Source organism: Aptenodytes forsteri, unplaced genomic scaffold (genome assembly GCF_000699145.1).
Source record: "Aptenodytes forsteri isolate BGI_AS27 unplaced genomic scaffold, ASM69914v1 Scaffold56, whole genome shotgun sequence".
NCBI lineage: Eukaryota > Metazoa > Chordata > Aves > Sphenisciformes > Spheniscidae > Aptenodytes > Aptenodytes forsteri.
In genome coordinates, this window is record NW_008796213.1 from 5378974 (window position 1) to 5401971 (window position 22998).

A 22998-nucleotide genomic window follows, 5' to 3' on the forward strand; every position below is an offset into this window, starting at 1 on the left:
TTGCTTTGTGCTCCTAGTGGATGGTGCTGCCTTTTCAGTTATGTCCCCTGCAGCCCATGTTCACTCTCCTCAGTGAATCAGTGGGACCCCCCAGTGGTTCACTGAAGGTTGAAAGGAATTTGATTTTTTTCATTTAATACAAAGGAAAAAAGATTTGGATAAATTAAAGAAAAGTCTATCTCCACACAACAGATGTTTTTGGAATTAAGAGATCAATATGCAGTACTTCACACGTATCTCAATTATCTTCCAGAATAGGAAGTGGATGTTTATAAACTGTGGACCTCTGACACAACGAGGGTATAATTTCCTGTTAAACCTAACACTATGTGTGTGTAGGTTGCAGCTAAGAGGGACAGTCCCACTCCCCTGCCTGCGGCTGTGTGCTCCCGTTGCCTCGTATCTAGCGATCACAGGGCTGCTAGAGAGTATTGCTTCAGCTAGCTAAGCCAGCAGAAATAAAGTACCTCCTGCTCCAAATGAGTAGGATTCACTCAGATCAGTAAGCTGAACTGACTCATTCTGCATAGTCGCTAGGTCCAACGCAAGGAAGGGCACAAGACCTTCTGGCTGAGGGAGGAGGAAGAGAGAAAGGACGGGAGAATGGGCCCGTCCTGCTAGCAGCAGTCTGCAGCTGCACTGGATTACGCGTATCAGGAAACTATACCATTAATATGTCAAACAAATTATCCCAGTGTATTATACTGTTATAATTATACTGCAGTTATGCTAAGAACAAGTGATTTAATAGATAAAAGAGAATATCAGCCCCAGAACTTGATACCTTTTATTCCATCTATTTATAAGCAGCAGTATTTTTTAGGCATTGTAAATAGTAATAATGTATCAGAGTAGCAACTGAGTTTAAGGTTGTCCTTTGCACAGTCCACTGTGCAAACAGGTACTAATGCACACTCCATAGGCTCTCTAAGGAAACAAAGAAGGTATGATGATAGCTATAGGGTAAAAGAATGGGTTATCATCCCCACTTTACAAAGAGAGAGCTGAGGTATACCCCAGTTAAGGAAGGTGCTTATGATGATGTGTATGAACTCCTTTGGACATCTGGGAATTGAATGTGTTTCTGTTAAATGCCTTCATAGAGTGACCATTATATAGTGCAGGTGACCTTAGATGGTGGCAATCTGAATGCGAACAGCCACTTTGACAACGTTTCCAGGCTAATAAATAGAGTGAATTTTAAAGTTTTATTTTCAGCCCCTCCATGGTTGGGACTTGGATGCTTTTCTTCGAATGCTGATGAATTATGACACTTGGATTTACATCATTCATTCTGAATTGTTGAAATATTTATCTACCTCTATGAAGTATTAAAGTTTGCAAGACTGCAATATTTAAAATTCTACAGGAGACCAAGTAAAGTTTTTTAATATCAATATATTTCTAATACTTTAGTTTGGAGGCTTGTGACAATTTTAACATAGAAGACTGGTATTGTATAAGCACTAATTACAAACTCTGCCTTTGTCATTGCAATAATTCTAAAACTGTCTCAGAAACGTTAATCAAGGTTACTTGGAATCCCCTGTGCTAGCATTTCCCATAATACAGGGTGTGCATCTTTGGGTACCAGCAGTACCTGCAGAATTTTGACACTGGAACATGCTAATTGTGACCAGTAGGGAAGCAGACTTGGAAAAAATAATTTGGGAAAACTTGTGCTATTATTGGGATAGTTATGGATTTCAGGAATTTCCAGGGCAAAATTTCTACACGCATGTTTTTGAAATTCTGCAGACTTCTAATAAAACAGATCAAATGCACTGAAAATATTTTAAAATTAATCCACCATGTTCAATGGTAAAGTGCTATATTCAAATCAGAAAACACAAAAAATGCAATTCTGAGAGAGAACCCAAGATCAGAGTCCTAGGTTTCTAATGATGAAGGGATGTTTTCCTCATCCCAAGCCTCATTGGCCAGTGCTGATACCATACCAGCATGATACTGGGGCAAATCATGTGCTCTTTGTAAGCTGCTGAGGTAAATTTCACATGCTTAATGAACAGATCAAATCAGGGCCAAAGAAACTTGTTTGTTACACTGCATGAGGCATTCACAACTAGACAGTTTTCAGTATGATGGAGCATGTAAACCCAGCATGGGTCTTGCTTACCTAGGCATAGCTCAGGTGAGTAGCTGCTCCAAATTTCACCTGTGGAAGTAAGAACAAAAATCTGGGCTGCAATGTCTCTTTCTTCTCCTGGCTGCAGGGCCCTCTTTCAAGTTTCCTCTTAAAAACAGAGTGAAATAAGCTCTGGCTCTCTTGAAGTCAGTGGCAAAATTCCCATCACTTTTCCCTTCTTAGCAACCCTCATCTTAATTTTTTCAGACTGATCCATCCAAACAGTCAACAGAAAGAAGCTGCTCTCCTTCTTCCTCCTGCCTTTTCACCTGCTGCGCTGACCTAGGGACTAGCTCTTGACTTTGGTGCCGAGTGCCTCAGTGCGCTGGAATTTACGGTCAGAAAGGAAACACTCCGACTGCTATAGGACACCATGGGGCATGTGTTGCTTACACAGTAATGTCACCCTTTGGGTCATTGTAAGGCAGAAGGTAAAGCTGACGAGTGGTGTTTATCTGTCAACGACGTCTTGTACATGCCTTGAAGTGTCTCCAAGCCGACTGTCTTGGAAAAAAATGCAATCTAGGCTTTAAAGTTTAATCTTCCCTCGTCTTGCTACATAGAGTAAGACCCCATTTGTGGATGCTACATTTATACAGAAAGTATTTCTCATAACTTCTCAACCAAGGTCATGTCTCATTTACATGGCAGAAAAGTAGAGCGCATGACAGAGTAGGAAAGTCTGTTTTCCTGGCAGGTCTACAGTGCAAGGCTGTGATTAAACGGAGCTGGCCAGGTAAATCCAGCTGTCTTTCATCAACACCAATAAGTTCAGCAAAGTTGTCAGACAAAAAGGACTGCCTTCACAAATTAGATGGGGACTTAAAAAGTAGCAGATATCCTGAGATGCAGCATTCTTCCATGCTGAGGCACTTCCCTCTCTTGCAAAAGCAGAAATTGTGCATTTTTCAGTTGTACATTTTTAGCCTTCCACTTGCCAGCATGGTAGAAATTGAAATAATTGATTTGTTATTTTTATTGGTAGAAAAGAAAAAAATGCTCTGTGGATTATCAGTGATATCAAAAGAAATAAATTCACCAAAATCTAAAATGTCCTATTTTAAATAGCATATATGGCAAAGGTAGAATCTGAGCACAAAATGATGTCACTATGATGCAATTCTGCTGTAGACATGGAGAACGGGATTTTCAGGCCTTGTGCCTTGTGGGAGGGGACGTGGGACTTGAATGAGGCTTGGGCACTCTCAAACCTCATTCCAGCGGCCTCCTGGAGAAGCACATTTATGGGTTCCTCCTGATGGGAGGGCAGGCTCCGTCTGCTGCTGCTTCTTATCCTTCATCCTTGGGCTCAGTAAATAACTGTTTCCTAGAGGTTCCAAAGCTCCAAATATTAAAACTGGTTAAAATGGTTTTCTGTCACATAAGACTTCAAAACTTCGGGTTCTTTATTAATACAAAACCAAGATGCTGTTTATATTTTAATGAAAATGCATAGACACACCAGCATTTTGGGGGTTATTTCCAGATTTTGTCCTGTGTAGACTGGGAATCCTGTCCCATTCTCATCTAAACTGATTGTTTGTGCCCAGCATTCTTATTTCAATTGATCACCTTTTCTCAATATCAATAAAACCTTTCAGTGGAAAATTTTTAAATAGTTTGGTTAAAGATTTGTCTCTGAGGTCTTCTGGGAATGTCCTGATCCTTTGGCTTGGTGACAAGACTAAGATTTTTCTCTGGTAACAAACAGACAGTGACTTACTGGAATAGAGACTGAAGTAAATGAGGGAGTTCAGTCCTAGGAATAGCAGCAAATATGAAGTTATGGATGCAGATCTAGCAGCTGCAAAAGCAAATAAGGGCTTTGGATGCTTGACCAAGGGATTTTATTTAAAACAGACGAGAGAGAATGATTTAATTATCTGACGCCTTGGTTAGCTGCTGTTTGGAAATTGCTCAAGGAGCTGAACAGAGTTAGAATAGGATACTCGTGTTTTAGAAAGACACCACAGAAGATTAATTGGGGCAGGCATGGAAGGGAAAGACTCGGAGAGCTTAGCACGTTTGGCCCCTGAGGTGGCTGAGAAGAGGGCTTATGGTGGTACACAAAAGCCATACTGTGATGAGGATAAATTTTGGCCAGAAGACATTCACTTTATGGAAGGGCAAAATACAAGGTCACAAGCCAACTTATGGAAGGAGAATATCAAATTATGAAAAGGGACATTTCCATCCAGAGACATGAGGCAGCCTGCGCAAACAGGGGTGCTTTTAGCAACAGGGTAAGTTAATGAAAGGAAGACTTGGGAAACCACAGCCTCTAGTTCTGTCTACTGAGGTACAGGAGGTGGGTTAGAAACAAGGTGGAGCTCAGCTCTTTCCACCTCACGATTTCTGTGAAGGGTCTGGCTCAGTCATTTGGCAAGTAGACTGGTGGCTGAGTCAGCAGGTGGTTCATGGCCCTTTCACTTGCTCAGGAGTTGCGTGTTCAGCACAGAGGAGCTAAATGCTTCCTCTTCTGGCTCAGCTCCTTCACAAGATCAGTTGCAATCAAATCAGATGAGTGATTGTCATACACAGGGAAGCAGAGCAGGACAGCAGGAAAAAAATGGTTTAAAATCTGGACTTCATAGAAGGAATAGATAAATGCATTTATTAACAGAGAGTGTACAGGTTGGGTGTATGGATAACTGTAAGTATGTTTACACATCTCTGTGATCCAAGAAGCATAAGCTTAGAGATGATCAAAATGGAAAACACCGAAACAGGTCAAGCAAACCCTAGGAGAAGGTCAGACATTTCCTTCTTTTCAGTTTTTTCCATCTTTTTTAACCAGTCTTAAAGCAATTTGGACAACTGCTGGCGAAAACCAACATCTCTCCTGTATGTAGTGATAAGGCAAGTTTGGTGACTACCATGCACTCTGCAAATGTAGAAAAGAACGATAAGAAGGCAAGTTCTGAATGACATCTATCCAATAGCACCAAAGTACTAATAACTGTTATGACACAAGCAAAATGGAGTCAATATTGTGACATCTGTGCAGGAAGAAAAATAAACTAAAATGACTAGGTTGTCTTAGATCGGAGTATGAAGTATCTGCAGGTGCTTGAGGCATGGACTCAGCTGGGAATTAGACTGAAATAAATAAAATATGGCTTACTTTCTTAGCAAATAAACTACTTTCCCTGTCACTGCTAGTGCTAAGGTACACTGAGATATCACAGTCTAAATCTACCCCAGTGGCATCTTTTATAATACTATTAAAAATTACATTACAGGAAAGTTGCAACACTGGAATTTTTTATCAGAGTAAAAGAGAATGTAACATGAAATGCAATGAATTATACAAATATAATGTAAGGGTAGGAAAGAGTGAAAGGATGAGCAAATTTTCAGATGATTCCTACTCCACAGTTTCAATTTATTTCGTGCAGTTGAAGAGCCTTTTGCTTGCACTCTCAGCTGGCCTTTACAAAACACAGACCTCAAGAAACACACGTCTTTCCACACACTACAAACGCAACTATTGTATTTCGTGATTTTTTTCTACCCGTAACCTATCTTCTTCCTTTGCTGCCTAGCAGAGGTTATAGAGCCAATTTAGTTTTTCTAGTTATGTCTATACCAGTAAATAAAGCAGGGCTAGGGCGTGGGTTCAAGTGTTGTCCTGTGATTATCCACGCTGGGGGATGGTTAGCATGATCCCTGGTACCATTTTGGCTTGGGCCAGCTAGCACTCTCCCACCTATGCCTAAGCATAGCTCAGGCACATGCCAGCAACCATTCCCTGTGGACATTTTGGCTGCAGTCTCCCGGTTTTGGGGTAGAGAAGGAGTTTTGCTGTGCGGATGAGAACCACACACTTTCACTTGGCCTCTGGGCCAGTGAGTGGTCTCAGTACTGATTTATTTAGTAGTATAAAGGTAGTCTATGAGTTAGATTCTGTATTCCTGAATATCTTTCTTCCTCTTCCTGTAAAGGAAGCCCTTTAAGGCTGTAAGGATATGCACTGGCCTCCAATCCTTTCTCACCACGAGTTTGCAATGGATGTCCTCTCTAACCCATCCAGTGCTAGATTGTGACCATATTTAATCCTGTTTGTATTAACAGGAATCTCCAGACACGTAGTTCTCAGCACCTCTTAGCACAGCGTGGGTGAAATGCAAAGCAAACTGTCTTTACATCTTACAAGGGGCCACTAAGGAAACACCATGCTGGAGAGAATCAGCAGTTGCTCTTCATCCCCCTCTGGTTCCAGCCATGACAGCTTTTGGTGCCTGGATGTGAGTAGAAGAAAGGGGAACAGGAAAAAATTATCTCTGCAATGTTATTAGGTCTGTTCATGCACCAATTCCCCACTGCCACCACACTCATACACAGAGGGACAAAATCCCCAGTTACCAGTTAGAGTGTAGCACTCTGCTTTCCAAGGGCAGGAATTATTTCAGTGATATAAGGAAAGTGATATTTCAGTGATATTTATATCACTTAGATAGTGATATAAAACAAAGGAGGAAAACAGCTTTAATATTCCTTGTTTAGGTTTGTGTAGGCAGGGGTTTTGCCTTTCTCTGTATTTTATAGGCACATGAATCAGGCAAATAATAAAACACCACAATGAGTAGAGCAGAAAAAGCCAGATGATAGTCTGGTCTCTTAAAAAAAGGAATGAAATGCCCATCCCTTATAAGATGTCTGTAAAATGGCTAAATAGCCAGAAAACAAGAGATTGTAGAGGAAACAATCGTGCATTGGCTACAGGATAAACAGGCACATGACCACTATTCCATCTCTAACTCCTATTCAAAGATGTAAAATATGTTTTCCATAACATTTGGGTGTATTTAGACAGTGAGCAGCCTGTCTAGTAGTCTCGTTCTTATTGATCTGTGATAATGACACGAACGTGTTTTAATAGCATGAAACCCTTGAGGACCATTTCATCTATTGCACTAATCACTAGAGTTTTGTCTCACAATCCTAAAAGGGCATAAGAAAAGAAATCCTAGTACCCCCTGATTAACTTGACCTGCATTTCTATTGCCTACATAGTCATAGTTTAAGTAGGAGTTTAAGAGGAGGGCAACCCAGTGGCTTAGTTTAGTGGCTCGGTGCGTGTGCTAGAGATAGGATTTCCATTCCTTCTGTCTCGTTTCCTGGCTTGGCAAAGGCAAGGAGTGCTGCATCTCCTGGATGAGTAGAAAAGAGAATATCTCATCTCTCAGCAGTGACCTCTCCAGTTAATGAGGTAGCAGTGCTGAAAGGAATGCTATAGTCTCTACCAAAGCCGCGGTGAGGATGGCTACAGGGAAAGGACCCAAGAAAGTGTAGCAAATGTAAACAGAAGGGACATATGGAGGGTCTTCACTGCTCCAAACAGGAACACAATAATCCTTTTTTCTTCATTAATACTGCAAAGTACTCCACTTCTCAATCCATTTTGCATACCACTTTCTCTTAAAGGAAGGAAATGAAGTTTCACTGCAGGCATAATGTCTATACTTATTTGTCCTTTTTATGTTGTGGGAAAAGGTGTAAATGTATACAGGTAGTTCCTATAAGTTCTGCAGGCAGGAGGGGCTCTTTAATAGCGTGGCAGTCACTTTTTCAACCTCTATCTGCGTGTGTGTGCGTGTCTGCATGTTACGGAGAGAGACACAGAGAGCGAGCGGTGCAGCTGAATTTAGAAAGTTATAGATGTTCTCATCAGCCCCATGCAATGCAGCAGAGATTCCTTCCAAAAGCCAAGGGAGCAGAGGCTGCAGACAACAGATGTGAGCGGGGTTCCCATAACTGTCAATTTTCAAAGTGTTTGCACTGAAAAGAGAGGAGGTGCTATTTTGATTGATATTTCAGTCACAGTATATAAAGCAGAGGAATTTTTCTTGCCCTCTGCTTGTCATACTGATCTGCATACTCTCTCAGCTGGACTTGGGGCTACTACTTACTGCATCTGAAAGGTTGAAGCTCACTGGGAATAAAGAATTCTTGTAACAATGCCGGAACCCACCAAGAAAGATGGTAAGCATAACAAATACTACCTGAACGTTTCTTAATTACAGGAATTATGAGTACGCACACACACAAAACACCTTTTAGACCATCTTGCATATTTCAGCAACAAATAATATCTAAGAGTGATAGCCATGTAACATCATTATATCATTACAGATCACCGATCCTTTCAAACTAAGAAACTACTTTCAGGTAGGGGTATAGCACAAAACTGTTTTGGCCTCCAACTGTTTTAGACAATAAAAAATGGCTTTGCAGAGATATTGAGAAACTACTTGATTGGGCAAATGCTGTATTCACTTTTTAAAGACTGCAGGATTTTTGTAGTGCAATTAGTGGTTTCTCTATAGCAAAGATATCTAGACTCTGGAAAACAGGGAATAAGCATTTCTTATGGTTTAAAAAGTCAGCATGTTGATATTTTTTCATAAAGTTTTATAAGTTATTGAATAGAAAGGATGTGTTAATGAAACAATTTTAAGGTACTGATGAAAATATATTCTATATGTCTAACGCATAAGTGAAGAATGTAGTAAGTTTTTCTGTACACGTCAAACTGGAATGATACATTTTGCCACACTACAGAAATTATTATTTTATGTTTCAGAAGGATAGTTAAAGGCAGTAATACTGGCCCCTTTTGTGGTACTATCAAGTTCATAGCAAAGAAACTGAGTAGAAACTGTAGTCTGCTGGAGAGATACAGAATTGTCCATTGGAGGCTGCCCAAACAGGCGTAAAATGTTCAGGGTCTATTAATTCATAACTTTTTAAAAGCTAGCATTTATTTTTTACTATTTTTAAAATTTAAGCTAAATAAACTTCTTATATTTGCAATACTTCTATAGGCCTTTTTTACTTTTCTTTCAAATGTAGACGTTTTGGTAAGAATTTTTGATGATTATTGTTTAGCATTGACAATATACATAGCTTCTGCAAAGCCATAAATGTGCAAACTGTATATGCTTTGCAAGTGGTACACAGACAGGTTCTCTAATGCATTCCCAAATGCAAAACTGAGTTTAATTTTAAAGCTAATCTTGTGGAAAGTATAGAAGTCATTAAATAGCATTTATTTCCATCAATTCTGAAGGATCTGATAGGCCCATATGTGTAGTTTGAACGAGTACATTTGACTTAACACTCACCTATCAGTAGCATTTGCTTTATTTTAACAGTCTTTTTGAAATATTGTCTGGTTTTGTGGAAGTCAGGAGCAGAGCAACTATCAGGAGCATTAGGCAGTTTCATCACCTTGTTGGGTTGGGGGCATATGAAAACTAAACCTTTTGCATGACCGAGTCTTAAGCAAGTAGTGTTGACAGACCAATGTGATCATTTTACTTACTGGCCCTCCGTAGTGCTCGAGGACAATGATGGATGAAGTATCCTTCTGAAAATAGCTACACCAAGTGCATGTATTAATACGAGAGCCTAATCCTCTATATCAAACCTAGAGCCAAGCCCCTTCTAGAGTGTCTTATTTGTAATTCAAATGATTTACACATGTATTAAGTGTCCTTTTTATTTGATCTGCTATTTGACTGGATATTACACAGTTTAATCAGAATGCATTCTGTGGCTGCCAACTAAAAAAAAACCTTAAAATATTTCTGCACTTTCAAAAGATATGTGCTTTGGAGAAAATTTGTTAGGAGGCTCATGTTTCTAAAGGTTATTATTCTGTTTAAGACTACATTGCTGCAAAGATGTTCTTACAATGCAGTGATTACAAATGCAGCTCCGTGGTTGTGTTACAAAATAAGTTTAGCAACTCTGAACAACATTATATTGACAGTAGAATAAATGTGATTTTTGATGAGTCAATATTAAGGAACATAAAAAATATTGAAGCCTTCTGTCCTGATAGAGCTAGAGTTCACAAGTAGTAATTAGCTTTGGGAAAGTGATACATACATGTTGTACGCTGGTTGTTCCTCATCACACCCAGCTTATTTGCAGCCAGTAGATCAGGGTAATAACAGGTTTATCTTATTGTACTTAAGAGATTAGCTGCTTCCTAAAGATTGTTTGTTGGTCAGGAACTCACCTGAGCTGGTGGCAGGTTTATCTATTGTACTTAAGAGATTAGCTGCTTCCTAAAGATTGTTTGTTGGTCAGGAACTCACCTGAGCTGGTGGCAGTACTTGTATAGTACGTACAAGTACTTGCTATTTTAGTGGCAGGAGTATTCGGTACCAGTAACAGTACAATACCACTGCTACTAATTGCACTAGCTCTACCAGTAAGAATTCAGAACCTCACTTGTCCATCAAATGCCTGTTCTCAAGGTAATTGCCAAGGCATGAAGGATTGAAGGTAATTAATTAATGAAGGTGAACCTTGGACTGACTACATTCTGGAAGGTACCACTGGAAGGACTCTCTGAGAAACCTTTGAGGAACTTGTTGGCAGACTATAATAGAAAGCAGAGAAAAAAAGAGGCTTAAGGCTTCTGCATCACATGGGCACCTAAGCAGTATTCTTCTGACATTTCCAAAAGAAGAAATCTACATGAATGATCCCATACTCATTCTCATAGGTCCTGCCAGTTAAAGACAGCACACACAAGAGCAATCAGCTGAGAAATCAGAAACTGGCTAACACTTGAACGTTAAGAAACTCTCAGCTTTGCATTTTTTGGTCACTGCAGTCCCTGAAGTACATAACTAGATTTTTCAGAGGCAGTGCTGTAGCAAGCTCCCAGGCTTTTTTTCAGGCCAAATGCTCTTTGAGCTATTTTAAGATTATTAGATTACTAAAGTGAGAAATTTCCTGACTTGGTGAGAGTGTAGCCTCACAATGCGCTCTTAACAAATAGGATCACCAAATTAAACACACCGTTCAGCTTAGAGAAGGTTGCTGGAGCACTTCAGCCTGATGGAATTTGTCACTGTAGAAACAGGCTTCCATGACTAATGATTTAAGGCCTTTATTGTACTCCTAAAAAGTCAAAGTCCTATATATTACATCAGCTGTGGCTTCTTTGGAGTATATGGTCATGCCGTTGTAAGACAGTTTTGTCTTAGCCTGTTCAAAATTTCATATTCGCAAGGTGAAGTTTACATCAATGGGTTAACTGATCCCAGTGGATGACTAGGATAGGACTGTGATGCCAAAGACCTTTACCAGTGCATTTAAATTTAACGGCCTTTAGTTTTCCTCGTGACTAATAAAATAACCCTCCCTCATATAATTACTTCCTGTAATTTATTGTAATCACTTGGTCGATCTTTCCTCTCCCCCTTTTCCTTTAACCAATATTCATAATAAGAGCTGCCTGTTAATTAGGTGCCCTCTTAAACTGTCACAGGCCACGGCATTTGGCTATGCTTTTGTAAAAGTGCCAAGTCTCTCAAGAGCAACGATTTCAAACTATTTGTGGGCATCATCCCACAGGGACAGGTGCAAGTCAGTCCCCAGTAGGCAGCTCTGTAAATTTGCCTTATTTATTCTCCCCAATCTAGGAAATAACTCATGGCCACGAGTTAAGCGACCATTCCAAATTTTAAGCCAAAGCATTTATCAACTGTCTGCCAACTTCATTTTCTAAGGGTTTGCAAGCTCTGCTTGAATACTGCCTGGAGCATCCACATATTGGCAAGGAATCAAAATTGAAAATCAGCGTGTCCACTTTAGACAGTGTTTTAGTAAAACTTTTTTCGATCTATAAGGAGCATAGATGTAAAAGTTGTGAAGAAAACTATATGCATATATCATCTGTTAGAAGGACAGTCTCTAAAACATGAAGCAATTTGTGAAAGAAGGTAAACAGACATATCAGTAGAGACTGCTTTGGAGATATGGTTACACTGTTCTCTCTGAAGAAGACCAGTTGAAATGGCCTTTACTTCTATTGGCTTTTAAACATGACCGGTTTTGTTTCATTGCATGTACTTCTATTCTTTTAAACATGACCGGTTTTGTTTCATTGCATGATTCTTCTATAATTATATTTGCATTATTACTATAATATTTAAAACAATATCACAGTCTGGTGTATCAAGATAATAGGCACTGTCAAACAAGTCAACTAGTCATAGAAATCATATAAGTAGACATGTAGAGCAGTATTCCAGTGGGAAATCAATATCAGTATCAAGGTTTGATAAGAGTTAATTAAAGTAAGATTTCTTTTAATATCATATTTTCAAGGCTAGACAATTTTTCAGAGGTGAAAAAGAAGTTAAATGGAAATTCTGCTTCGGTATATGGATTTGGCTTGTGTCAAAATTAACACTGCTGATGGAAAGTTTTCCTGAAAATTCAAGAACCCAGCATGTGAACATTGTATAACATTGCTTAGTGCTTTCCATGCAGAAGACTGGACCTGTATAATCATTTTATTATGGCACCAAACTGGGTTGTGCAGCTGCTGCCGTCCTTGCTGCATAGATACATGCTTCAGTGAGGCAAAAGCATACAGACATCCGTCTTCTGCCATCATCATTGCCCCTCTGCAGGACTGACTGTAAAATGCATTCCCATTATTTCTTACTACCTTCAGTCTTGGAGCCAAATCACACTCAAAGTCAGGCCCGTATATATCATTTACAAGCACTGTATTAAACTCCTAGGTAAATGAGTTTTGGTGGATGAGGGAAGGAGGAAACCCTAACCCCTTATCTTATTTTCCCTCTCAATTCTTTAGAAAGTTTCTCTTCATCACCTCTGGCTAATAAATTTAAAGCCCTCACAAACGGAAAGCAAACTTACGCCTAACTGTTGTAATTAGATCCGTTAGGACGGGCCCTGCTCCCGTCCTGAGCCCTATAGAGCAGTGTCCTCCTGCACAGATCTTGTTGCACGCCGGGAATCGAGTTGTTCTTAGAGTGTCTTTGCCCTCCCATTGCTAATTTCTAAGTGTTGCTCCCACACTTCCTTCTGAGATACCACAGCATCTCAGATTTATTCTTTGACCTTCCGCCTCCTCTGCTCCTAAGTTTAAAACTACTTTTCCGATCAGATTAACTTGATTGAAAAAACCCTACACTGGCAAAGAAAAATCCACAAACTTGATTGATTTTGGAGTTTTTTGTTTTGTTTTATTATGGTGTAAATTGAAGGAACTACATTGATTTTTTTTTTCTTATACAATGCATTGGTTTTATTTTAATACTAGTGTAGGAGGATAACGCAAGATTGATCTGGCTTACTGTTGTTCTTCCTTAAGTTGAAAAGCTCATCCACCCTGTGCAAAAAGCAGTGCCTCTACGCACAGGAAAAACATTTAATATTGTCACACTAAAATAAAAAGCTAATTGAGTTTAGGAGGAAAGCAGGGAACGGTCTTTCAGCAGACCAGAGGGTGCTTTGTACTTGGCAAAACTGAAATTAGCAAATGCTGCCTTTGTGCCTCCCTATGCTGCACCTGTTGGGAAGATAAATAAAGTACTGCCCAGTTCTTTCCCCTCATACCTCCTAAATATATCACTTTAAGAGAGCTTTAAAAAAACCCAACCATGCTGCAGTACCCTTCTGTTCCATGAAAAACTGGGTGAGTTTCTTCATAGTAGTTTCAGGGCTCTACCAAACAAGATGGGAAGGTCTGTGGTCGCATAGCAAAAAAAAAAATAGCAGAGAGATGTGGGGAGACGTCAGTTATCAAAACATTAGTAGCTGCCGCACACATTAATGGTCCTTGGAAAATATGTTGTACAACATATTTCATGTTTCACGAGGGGACATCCAGAGGGTTCCTTGAAGTGCAAGAGCAAATCAAGTTTGAAATTAAACTACCTGGGGAAATTTCCCTTGGGATAGGGCCAAATACTAGCCTCGTCACTCAGGGAAAATGCGGAGATTCCACTAAGTTAGAGGTCCTAATTTAATAATTGCTCTAGAGTGAGGGGAAAAAGGTTGTTCTCATCCAGACACTAATGTGGCTTTGCACTGAATGTAAAAATCTGTAAAATAAAGGAGAAGGCAAATGGATAGAATCATTAACTTCAGTTGTAATTAGAGTTTTCTCAGTCCCACTGCAAACATCTTTGTCTCTTGAGTCTGAGGAACTGTGTGGCTGAGAAACAGCCCCTTCTCTTCCCATCCAGCCCTCTCTCTCTGCTCTCAGTCACAACTGAAGTGCTACTTCTGAAGACTCCAAAACGAGGTTTCTCTTTTTCACTGCTGTTAGGGAACCAATATTTGAAGCCATTTTTCCATTATTCACTAGGGGAGTTTGATGCACTTTATGACCATCAGGAGATTTTATTCATTTCCTTTGAAAAGTTGTTGGTGTTTTAAGAGTTAGGGAAGCGCGGACTGATCTGCCATGAATGTCCATGTTAGTTCATTGAAAATTTTGATAAGTTTGCAACCGCACAAAGATCCTAATGGCCTTTACACTGCCACAGAAGATCTCTGGGTTAGGAACCAGATACCCAAATGGAAGCGTGTGCAAGTGAACTAGGTGGCCCCGCTCCCACTGGAGTCACGGACAGCAGGTCATTACAGTCAGTGGAGCCCAGACTGCTGCTCAGCTGATCAGCCAGCAGTTGCCTAAACATAGGTGCCTACTGCCATATGAGACGCTCTAGGATACACAGAATACCCATTTTGGGCTGGCCGATATGACCCAGGACCTATGGGAGATCTGCAACACCCTGGAGTAGCAGCTAGAAACCAGAAGGGTATGCTACAGCATCTGAATGTCATTGATCACCTATGTTTAAGAAAATGAATTGAGTCATAAGCAGCTATTTTATGGTGACTAAAAATCTAATTCTATTGATTATAATGGTAGCTTGGACTCCTAGCTCACACCGTAGACACATTCATGCGTCTCCCTTTTTTCTGAGTATCTTAACAATAAGGCTGCAGAGTCATTCTGTATAATTTGTTCAATTAGTGTTTAAGGATTTTCTGCAACGGGTAGTTTTATAAGAAGACAAGGAGAAAGTTCCAATCCAGCATTATTTGCACATGATACTTGGATGCTCTCCCTCAATAAATGAGGGAGTAACTTGGGCCCAGATTCCCTTGAGCAGAGAAGAGTGCACCCTTCTGTAATCTGCTGGGTACATTGATAAAAATAAAAAATAAAATAAAATAAAAAAGGTGTTATCTTTTAGAGTCAATATATTTTATTTCATGGCTAAACTGAGTGTTTAAATAAACTCAAAACTCAATGGTGCTACTGCCAATTTTTTGGTATTTGGGAAATCCAGCTGGTGTTACTTGCTTTATCTTTTATAAGAAAGAGTCAATATATTTTATTTCATGGCTAAACTGAGTGTTTAAATAAACTCAAAACTAAATTTCTTTTTTTGCACCAATGAGAGGAAACAGAAAGTTGCATTCCTGTTCAAATCAATATTAATTCCTCTTCTTTCTTTCTACTCTAGCTTACTCTCACTTCCTCCAACAGCTTTATGCTGTTAGATGAATGACTGGTCACATCAAGGACATTTGTAGCTATGAGTAACAAGCACTTTTTATGTCAAATAATAAAGCGTTTCTGAATGTTCTACAATGTGTTCAACAAAACACATGTAGATTTAGGAATCTCCATGAATTCCTATTTCTGGAATTTACTCTCCCTAATTTGTCAGGTGTGGTTTTAGCTCCTAGAGGTCACTGAACTAGCAGGTGGTTCAGCCAAGATGAAGATGCTTGCAGAAGGGAGTGAATTAGTCAAAATCCAGTTCTGTGTCCAACAGGATTTTATGTCCTAGGAAGCCGTTCTAGCAAGCATGTTTTGGTAAAAGCTTCAGTCAGTCTTCACTCCTTCCTGAGATGCTCTAAGGACAGAAAGAGAGTTACTGTGGATTCAAGAAGTATGAAGACAGATTTCTGCTTAGAGACCTCTCAGAACCCTAAAAAATGCAGCATTCACAAAATGGAGTGGTTTCTCTCCGGCTTCCCTCCCCCATTACCTATGTCTGTGTTGCTAATGGCATCTCCATAGAGCAGTCAGTGGGACCTAGGCTAAGCGATGCAGCTTAGAACTGCCTCTTCTGAAGAAGACCAATCACACCCACAATCCTCTACTGCTTGGCCAAGTGTCTTTATGTGTATTTTCAGTTCAAAGTGCCAAAATAACCTGTGGCCTCTGCTGCAGCTAGTGTGGTGGTGTTAGATGTCACAATACTGAGATGTTTCATGCCCTGCTCTCTGGTAGCGCTAGATGGGGGTTAATTTAGGACAGTAGACCTCCTGGAGTAGTGTCAGAGGGTTGTTGAACAGAAAGTCAAATACGGCACAGTCTCAGAAAAGTTTCAAAATTCCAAAAAAATCACCATCCTAAAAATTGCTCCATGCTCTGCCTTGGAGTAAAGTTGTTTGTTTCAGGGAAGACCCTCACAAATACAATAACTTGCAAGTGGGTCAGTGCATGTGACTTCCATGCAGTGCAGAGAGTTGCAGTACCAGGACATGGGAGCACGTCTGGGAGATTCATTCCGCAGTTTAGAGCCCCTCCATGTCCCATCTCCATGTTCCCAAAAGCGTACAGACACTGCAGCAAGAAGGGAGTCCTGCTGTATCTTGCAGCAATGGAACATGTTCAAGAGAGTCATTGCTCTCCCTCCCCTGGAGATTAGGAAATATTTCTTACATAATTTGCTGTCCCCTGGCCCTATTACTAATTGAAAATAGCATGTGATCTACTTCTTAGGGCAGTTGTCCTTATATGCGATGGCTCCAGCAAGTTATTTTCATCAGGTGATTATTACAAAAAGCTCCGTTCTAATTTAATTCTCCGTAGGATCAAATGGTGGTTACAGTGAGCATCTGAAAGTGTTGTTCAGTAGTACCATGATGCTTCCTGAGAGGGATCTGTATTAAAATACGTACTCATCACAACTTTGCAGGCTCAGAATAACTTCCTAATTTTGGTCATAAATGCCAGGAGTAGGTTGTAGTCATACACAGACACAGATGAAGATTCCCTTTTCATACAGATTTCTGTTTATAAATCTTAGCTCTGTGTGCATAGTCGTAAATTGCAGAGACATTTGCACCACTTCTTGTTATTGAACTGACTGGATGGAACATGTTAGGTAGGGGCTGAGCAAAAGCAACTCACAAACCAGCTCAAACAGTTACTTTTTTCTTGAACGGGAGCAATGCTTTGCTCAGCCAGGATGCAAACCCTGTCTGAAAGCCTATTCCAGATTTTGTCTTCTCTCAAAGCCCTGAAGTTGTGGTGAAATTAAACTGAATACAGATGCAGCTAAAACTGAGAGAGACCCCAAATGAAAAGCTTACTGGTTCAGCTGGTGGCATAGGTCTTACTCCTTGACACTCATCTACTCCAGTGTGCTGGTGGACTAGAAAGAGCAGTAAGACGTAGTTATTGAACAGTTGTTGAATTCCAACCTTTGGATATTTCTGTGTTCATTTTCATAACTTTTTCCCACGAGATCTTTTCTGTGCAAGAGAAATGCACAAATTATGGCCCCCAGCACCAGTTCCAACTGTTCTAGAAGGAAAAAAAACTTCCTCTTATCAGTCTGAGCTGATTGTGGTAGTGTGGTAGGGCCTTTCTGACCTGAAATGAATCATTTCAATCCATTTGCACACCTGAATGTACACAGCATTGCATTCCTGTCCTTTTTGAACAGCTTTATTAGTTTCCAGAACCACTAAAGCATTGCTCCTAGCAAAAATTACAGAAAACACTTAACCCTGGTGATGTGGAGAATATCTGTGGCTAGAGATATCTAGGAACAGTCACAAGAGAAATGCCATGCAGATGGAGTAATTCATTGACTAATAGCTTCTGGGTCTCATGCTGTGATATTCACATAGCTAGAGATATACATACACACACTGTAGCACATTCGGTATCTTCTGTTTTTGTAAGAACACAGTATCTAGGCCAAAAACCTTATTTTAGACCCAAAGAGGAGCATAATACCAATGGAGGCTGTGGCTGCCACTCCTCCACAGATGCAGACTTCAGTGAAGGCACAGAGGGTCAGATGCCTGATGACATTTTTTCCATGGCATTCCCTCCAGCCTTACTAATCTTTCATCTAAGCTTTCCTTAGCCCTATTTTTAAAGGGGAAATCTGACCTCTGTCCTCTGCCCCTTTTTCTTTGCCCTTGTTTTGCATTTCCATGTTTTGCAATGAAGGTTTCTCTCTTACCCAACAGCTTTTTTAGCTGGAGAGAAAGTATGTTCAGTGAGCTGTGACTGTTATTCACAATAGCATCTCAAATGCATTTTGCTGTCATGCTTTGTAAGAGCTTTCTTTTATACATATCACTTACTGATTTACTGATGCAAACCCTCACAGTTTGTCTGCAAACATCCTGCTGTGGTGTTTTCCCTAAAGACAAAGTTAAGTGATTTTTTTAAAGTGAAGGCTTATAATTCTCACAGTTATCTTCGTTGCTGCAGAATGAGATTGAGAGGTAGAAAAAGTAACAGTATTAACACAGAGGGATGTATGTAATTTTGTATACCTAACACCCACAAAGGAACATATGTGACTTTCATGTACATAAATATTACTGCATGATCCACCAAAGATTTGTCTAGTGCCATAGGTCTCTGGGACCTTAGATGTCCTAAATTTTCACCTACAGAAAAAGTCCTTTCTCTCCACATGTGCAAAATACTCCTAAAGATTTTTCAATACAATGCTGAATTCCAGGCATCTGAGCAACAATAAATGTTTATATGCAAACAAGCTTACAAAAAAAAAGAAAAATCCCAAAGTCAGTACATAGAATTCCCATTAAATAAGTAAGTTTCTGAGTTTTAGGGTAACCTCTGATTCTTTCAGTGTTTGATATCAGCAATACTGCAACTCTGATACAAAGCTTTCCTGCATTGCAAGTTATGTTTGGGGTTTTTTTAATTCTTCTCCAGACTTAATTACAAATCATCTTTGGTTGGCATGTACTGGAACATTGGCACTCACAAAAAGTAGTAGCCCCTGAATTTTGTAGCCCATAAATATGAATTACCCTTAGTAAACTAAGAAAGTGGATGCTACTACCCTTTTTTTCATCGAGTGAGTTATTTTCCACAAGCCTGATGACTGAAAATTAGCATTGGGTTAAAAATTCAGGTTGACATAAGTAATGGATTATTAGTGATTAGCTACTTGAAACGATCTCTAATTACGTAGGCTCCTGACAGCCCTGTGTCAGGGTTCCTCATTACAATCCCATTCTGTAAGACATTGTCTCTCAAGAGGAGGCCGAGTACTGAAGTGCAGATGGCAGGAGAGTGCTCTTATCTGAAGGAAGTCTGAGAAGACTCTTCCTTCTTGAAAAGATCACAGAGTATCAGATTATCTGTCACCCACTGTCAAATAGACTTGAAGCAAATGCTTTTCTTATTTGGTATTTGGACACAGTCATGACAGTGTTTAGACACAGTTGTAGTACATATTACTTTGATAAAGAGCTGATAACAAGCTGATAAATTCAGTCCTGGGGAAATCCCAACATGCGCATGTTTGGGTTTGCCCTGGCCCTCAAAGAAAAGTTGACATTTCAAAAACTATGGAATGGGAATACCAGCAGGTTTTAATTTTAAAGTGTTGAAATGTTTTAGTCTGAAATTTGGTTAAAATGAAACCTATCAGCACGTCTCAAATGCTTCCTTGTAATTTGCTGAAATAAGTTAGATTGCATGAATTCATGTCACCACAGCTATATGTTGATGCCCTCATTTTCCCCTAAGAGTCAAGCTCTCTTAAGTGGAATGATTTCCCACTGTCTGCACGTACTCGCGTGGCTCTCAGGACTAACCTGAATGCACTGAACAACAGGAGACGTAGTCCTTTGTGGAACTCACTCCAGTTATGCAGGGCATCGGATCCATAATACAATTTCCATAAAACAATACTGCAATTGATTTCCTTGATTCAGAGTGAAATATTTCAGGATAGCTCAGCAAAATAACAGTGTCGTCATCTGGGTCAAGCAAGAGCGAAGTCATTTTTCTAAATTAGGAAAACGCTTCCTGAACTGGTTTGGAAATTATCTGGACAATCTGAAAGGAAGTTCTTTACTGGTTAAGTACTCATCTCTTGAAATAACTGCCCTTTCAACTTTATTGCTGACTTTTATCCTATAATTAGAAATGCAACTGTCATTGAAAATATTTTGTTAAATTTGAGGAATAAATTACTGTCGTTCCTGAGCAGCAGTTCTTTTTTTTATGAAGTTTTTAATCCAATAACCTGGTCCACTTTATTATGTTTTGCAGCTTTAAGAAAGGAAGTTAGCATTACTCAGTGTACTGCTATCTCTGGTATCATATCATGGTGCCTTTTGCTTTCATTTTTCCCTAGGGAATCTCTTGAACTAAATGAAAATATTTGCTTCCAGAGAAAAATTATTAACAAACTATTGCAAGGAAGGATAGGAAACTGAGAATAAAGTCTATCTATTGCCATATTTTTTTACATGGGATCAAACTTTTCTGATGAATGAATTGATGGATTTCAGTAAATACGTAACAAAGATTAATTAGATTTGGGCTATTTAAAACAAGAATTTCACTTGGCTGGACTAGGAGTCATTCTGAAAGCTTGATTTCTCATTAGCATAGGCTGCCAAAAAATCATATTATTTTACAGGCAATTTAACACATTAAAAATGTGTTGCAACATTTAATGAATCTAAAGAAATCAAAACTGTGCTGTGTTCATGCATTTTGTGTTTATGCAGAACAGACTGTCTCCTGAATGTTGGAACTAACAAAACCTGGCTCTCTCCGGCTGCGTGTCTTTTGTCCCTGCAAATACTAAAATACAGGTCACTGAATTTTGACCTATGAGCCAGATCACTAATTTTTAACCTGAAGACAAGAATCAGACCTGCTCTGGCTCCTCCCTGGTCTCTGGAAACCACAGCCATACCTGAGGCTGGGAAGCCAGGCGGCAAACGGGGGACATCGGCAGCAGCGTTAGCCGGCAGCGCCCCTTACGGGTCGTTAGCAAATGCCGGAGACCATCAGGTTTCGGTGCCCAGCGTGAACCGGTTCGCAGACCTTTTTAACATACGCTATGAAAAAAGCAGAGTGAATATGCATACCTGAACTGTAGGATAGTGGGAGTGATTCTGCAGAGCTTCCACCACACCTGCAGCCCTTTTTTACTACAGCAGAAGACAGAAATCTGTGCTAACTGATTTAGAGACTAAGCAGAGCTAGGGCTTTCAGGTATGAAACTGTAGAGGCAAATCTATGAGGTTGAGAAGTCCAGATCAGGTATTTCAGGGCTGTTCTATTGTTGGTTTTACAATGTAAAAATAGGAACACTGCTTCTATCCTTTAGACTTAAGCACCTATCTGGTTGGCAATATTTACACGGCCAGTTTTCTCCTTCCCCTGTTTAACTGGAGCCAGAACCATGTAGTACATCATGTAGAGCAACATTAAAGAACAGCTCAGATGATTGAGAACGGGTAGGTAAGGAATATAGAATTTTAGGAGTAGGGAATCATTTCAGGCTTACGTTAAATTGGTGGTATATAAACTGAGATGGTGCCATAATACAGAAAGAAAAAATAAAAGACTTTCTATCATTGAGCTACCATTTGTAGGAAGAAGCTGACTCTGGGTGGAATTTGCACAGTTTTCATTATGCAAATATTATGGGGAAAATGCCTACTAAGAATTTTTTCAGTGATATTTGGGATTGCATACACCTAATTTTATGACAAGTTTTGCAATGATAGTTCAAAATGTTTATTTCCAAACATGGAAATAAAACCTAACACACCAAGATGTGGAATAAAAGATAAATCAATATAGCTACAAACAGACTTAGGCCCGGAGAATTTTTCAGTGGCTTTGCAGGTACAGCTGTGCTGACAAAGCCTTCTCGTAAAGGTACAGTTATGATGGCAAACCAAATTACCTTATCAGCACAAGTCACTTTGGTAAACACTATAACATATTTCAGCAAAATCCTTTTGTCATATAGATGGTGTAAGAAGCAAAACTTTGCCTACAAGATTTTGCAGGATAGATAGCATCACAAAATTTCAGTTTTGGAAGTTAAAAAAAAAAGTTTTTTGTTTTTTTTTTTAAGAGATGGAATAAGTTAGAAAACTGCAATTGTGAAAAGCTCAATGGAAAAATATTTAGTCAAAAAATGTCAACTAAGTGTGGCTCTCAAATTGTAGCCTACTGCTAGTCTGTGATCTGAGAGATACAAGCACGAATACTCTTTTTTCTCTTAGATGCACAAGTGCTCAGGAACTAACTTTTATGTATTTATTTCTTTGATATAAAGTAAGAGAAGAAAGGTACAATGGAAATACAAATGTAATTTAATTACTCCATGTTGGTGCCTTGTGGGCTGAGTAAGTTAAAAATGAGTTTGAGAACGCATGGGAACTTGATAACTAGACTAAAGCCATCAACTTTAGCTTTATTTATCTATTTTAAACACTGTCAATGCTTAGCAGCCTTCTAGTTCCCAGTTACAGTACATACGCAAGTTCAAGACTGCCAAGGAAGTCTTGCACCATCTGATGAGGGTGCTGACTGCTGATGGCTGCCTCCTACCTACCAGAAATTAAATGGGGGGGGGGGGGAAGGCTTGGGGGGGGGGGTAATGCATGGATGACGTAGTCCTTTACTGGACAGTCTGCTTGCACAAACTTAGGATAATATAGATATATAAACATACATTTTATTAAATTACTTTTGTTCAAGGTCATGGTTACAGTGTTCTTTAGAGATTAATTCCAGTATGAAAGCAAAGTTCTCATAAGAAATAAGAAAGATGTGGAAGCTTACATATGATCAGATTTGATTTAATAGCATCATTTTAGAAAAATGGGAACTGCAAGGAAAACACACTAAACAAGCAATGGTTGCTTTATGCACTTCCATAATTATGGATGGCAACGAAGACAAAATCTGCAGTCATCGATTACACTGCAGCTCCTCAAGTGGA

At 39.5% G+C, this 22998-nt stretch overlaps 1 protein-coding gene across 1 annotated transcript in view; it reads left to right on the forward strand.

The window, feature by feature from the left end:
* The first annotated feature begins 8010 nt into the window (after positions 1-8010).
* MYBPC1 (myosin binding protein C, slow type) overlaps positions 8011-22998 on the forward strand; it is a 79613-nt gene continuing 64625 nt past the window's right edge. The window contains exon 1 of the mRNA XM_019474394.1: positions 8011-8131. Within this exon, the coding sequence (XP_019329939.1) occupies positions 8107-8131 (25 nt within the window). The 5' untranslated portion in view covers positions 8011-8106. The remainder of the gene's footprint in view (positions 8132-22998) is intronic.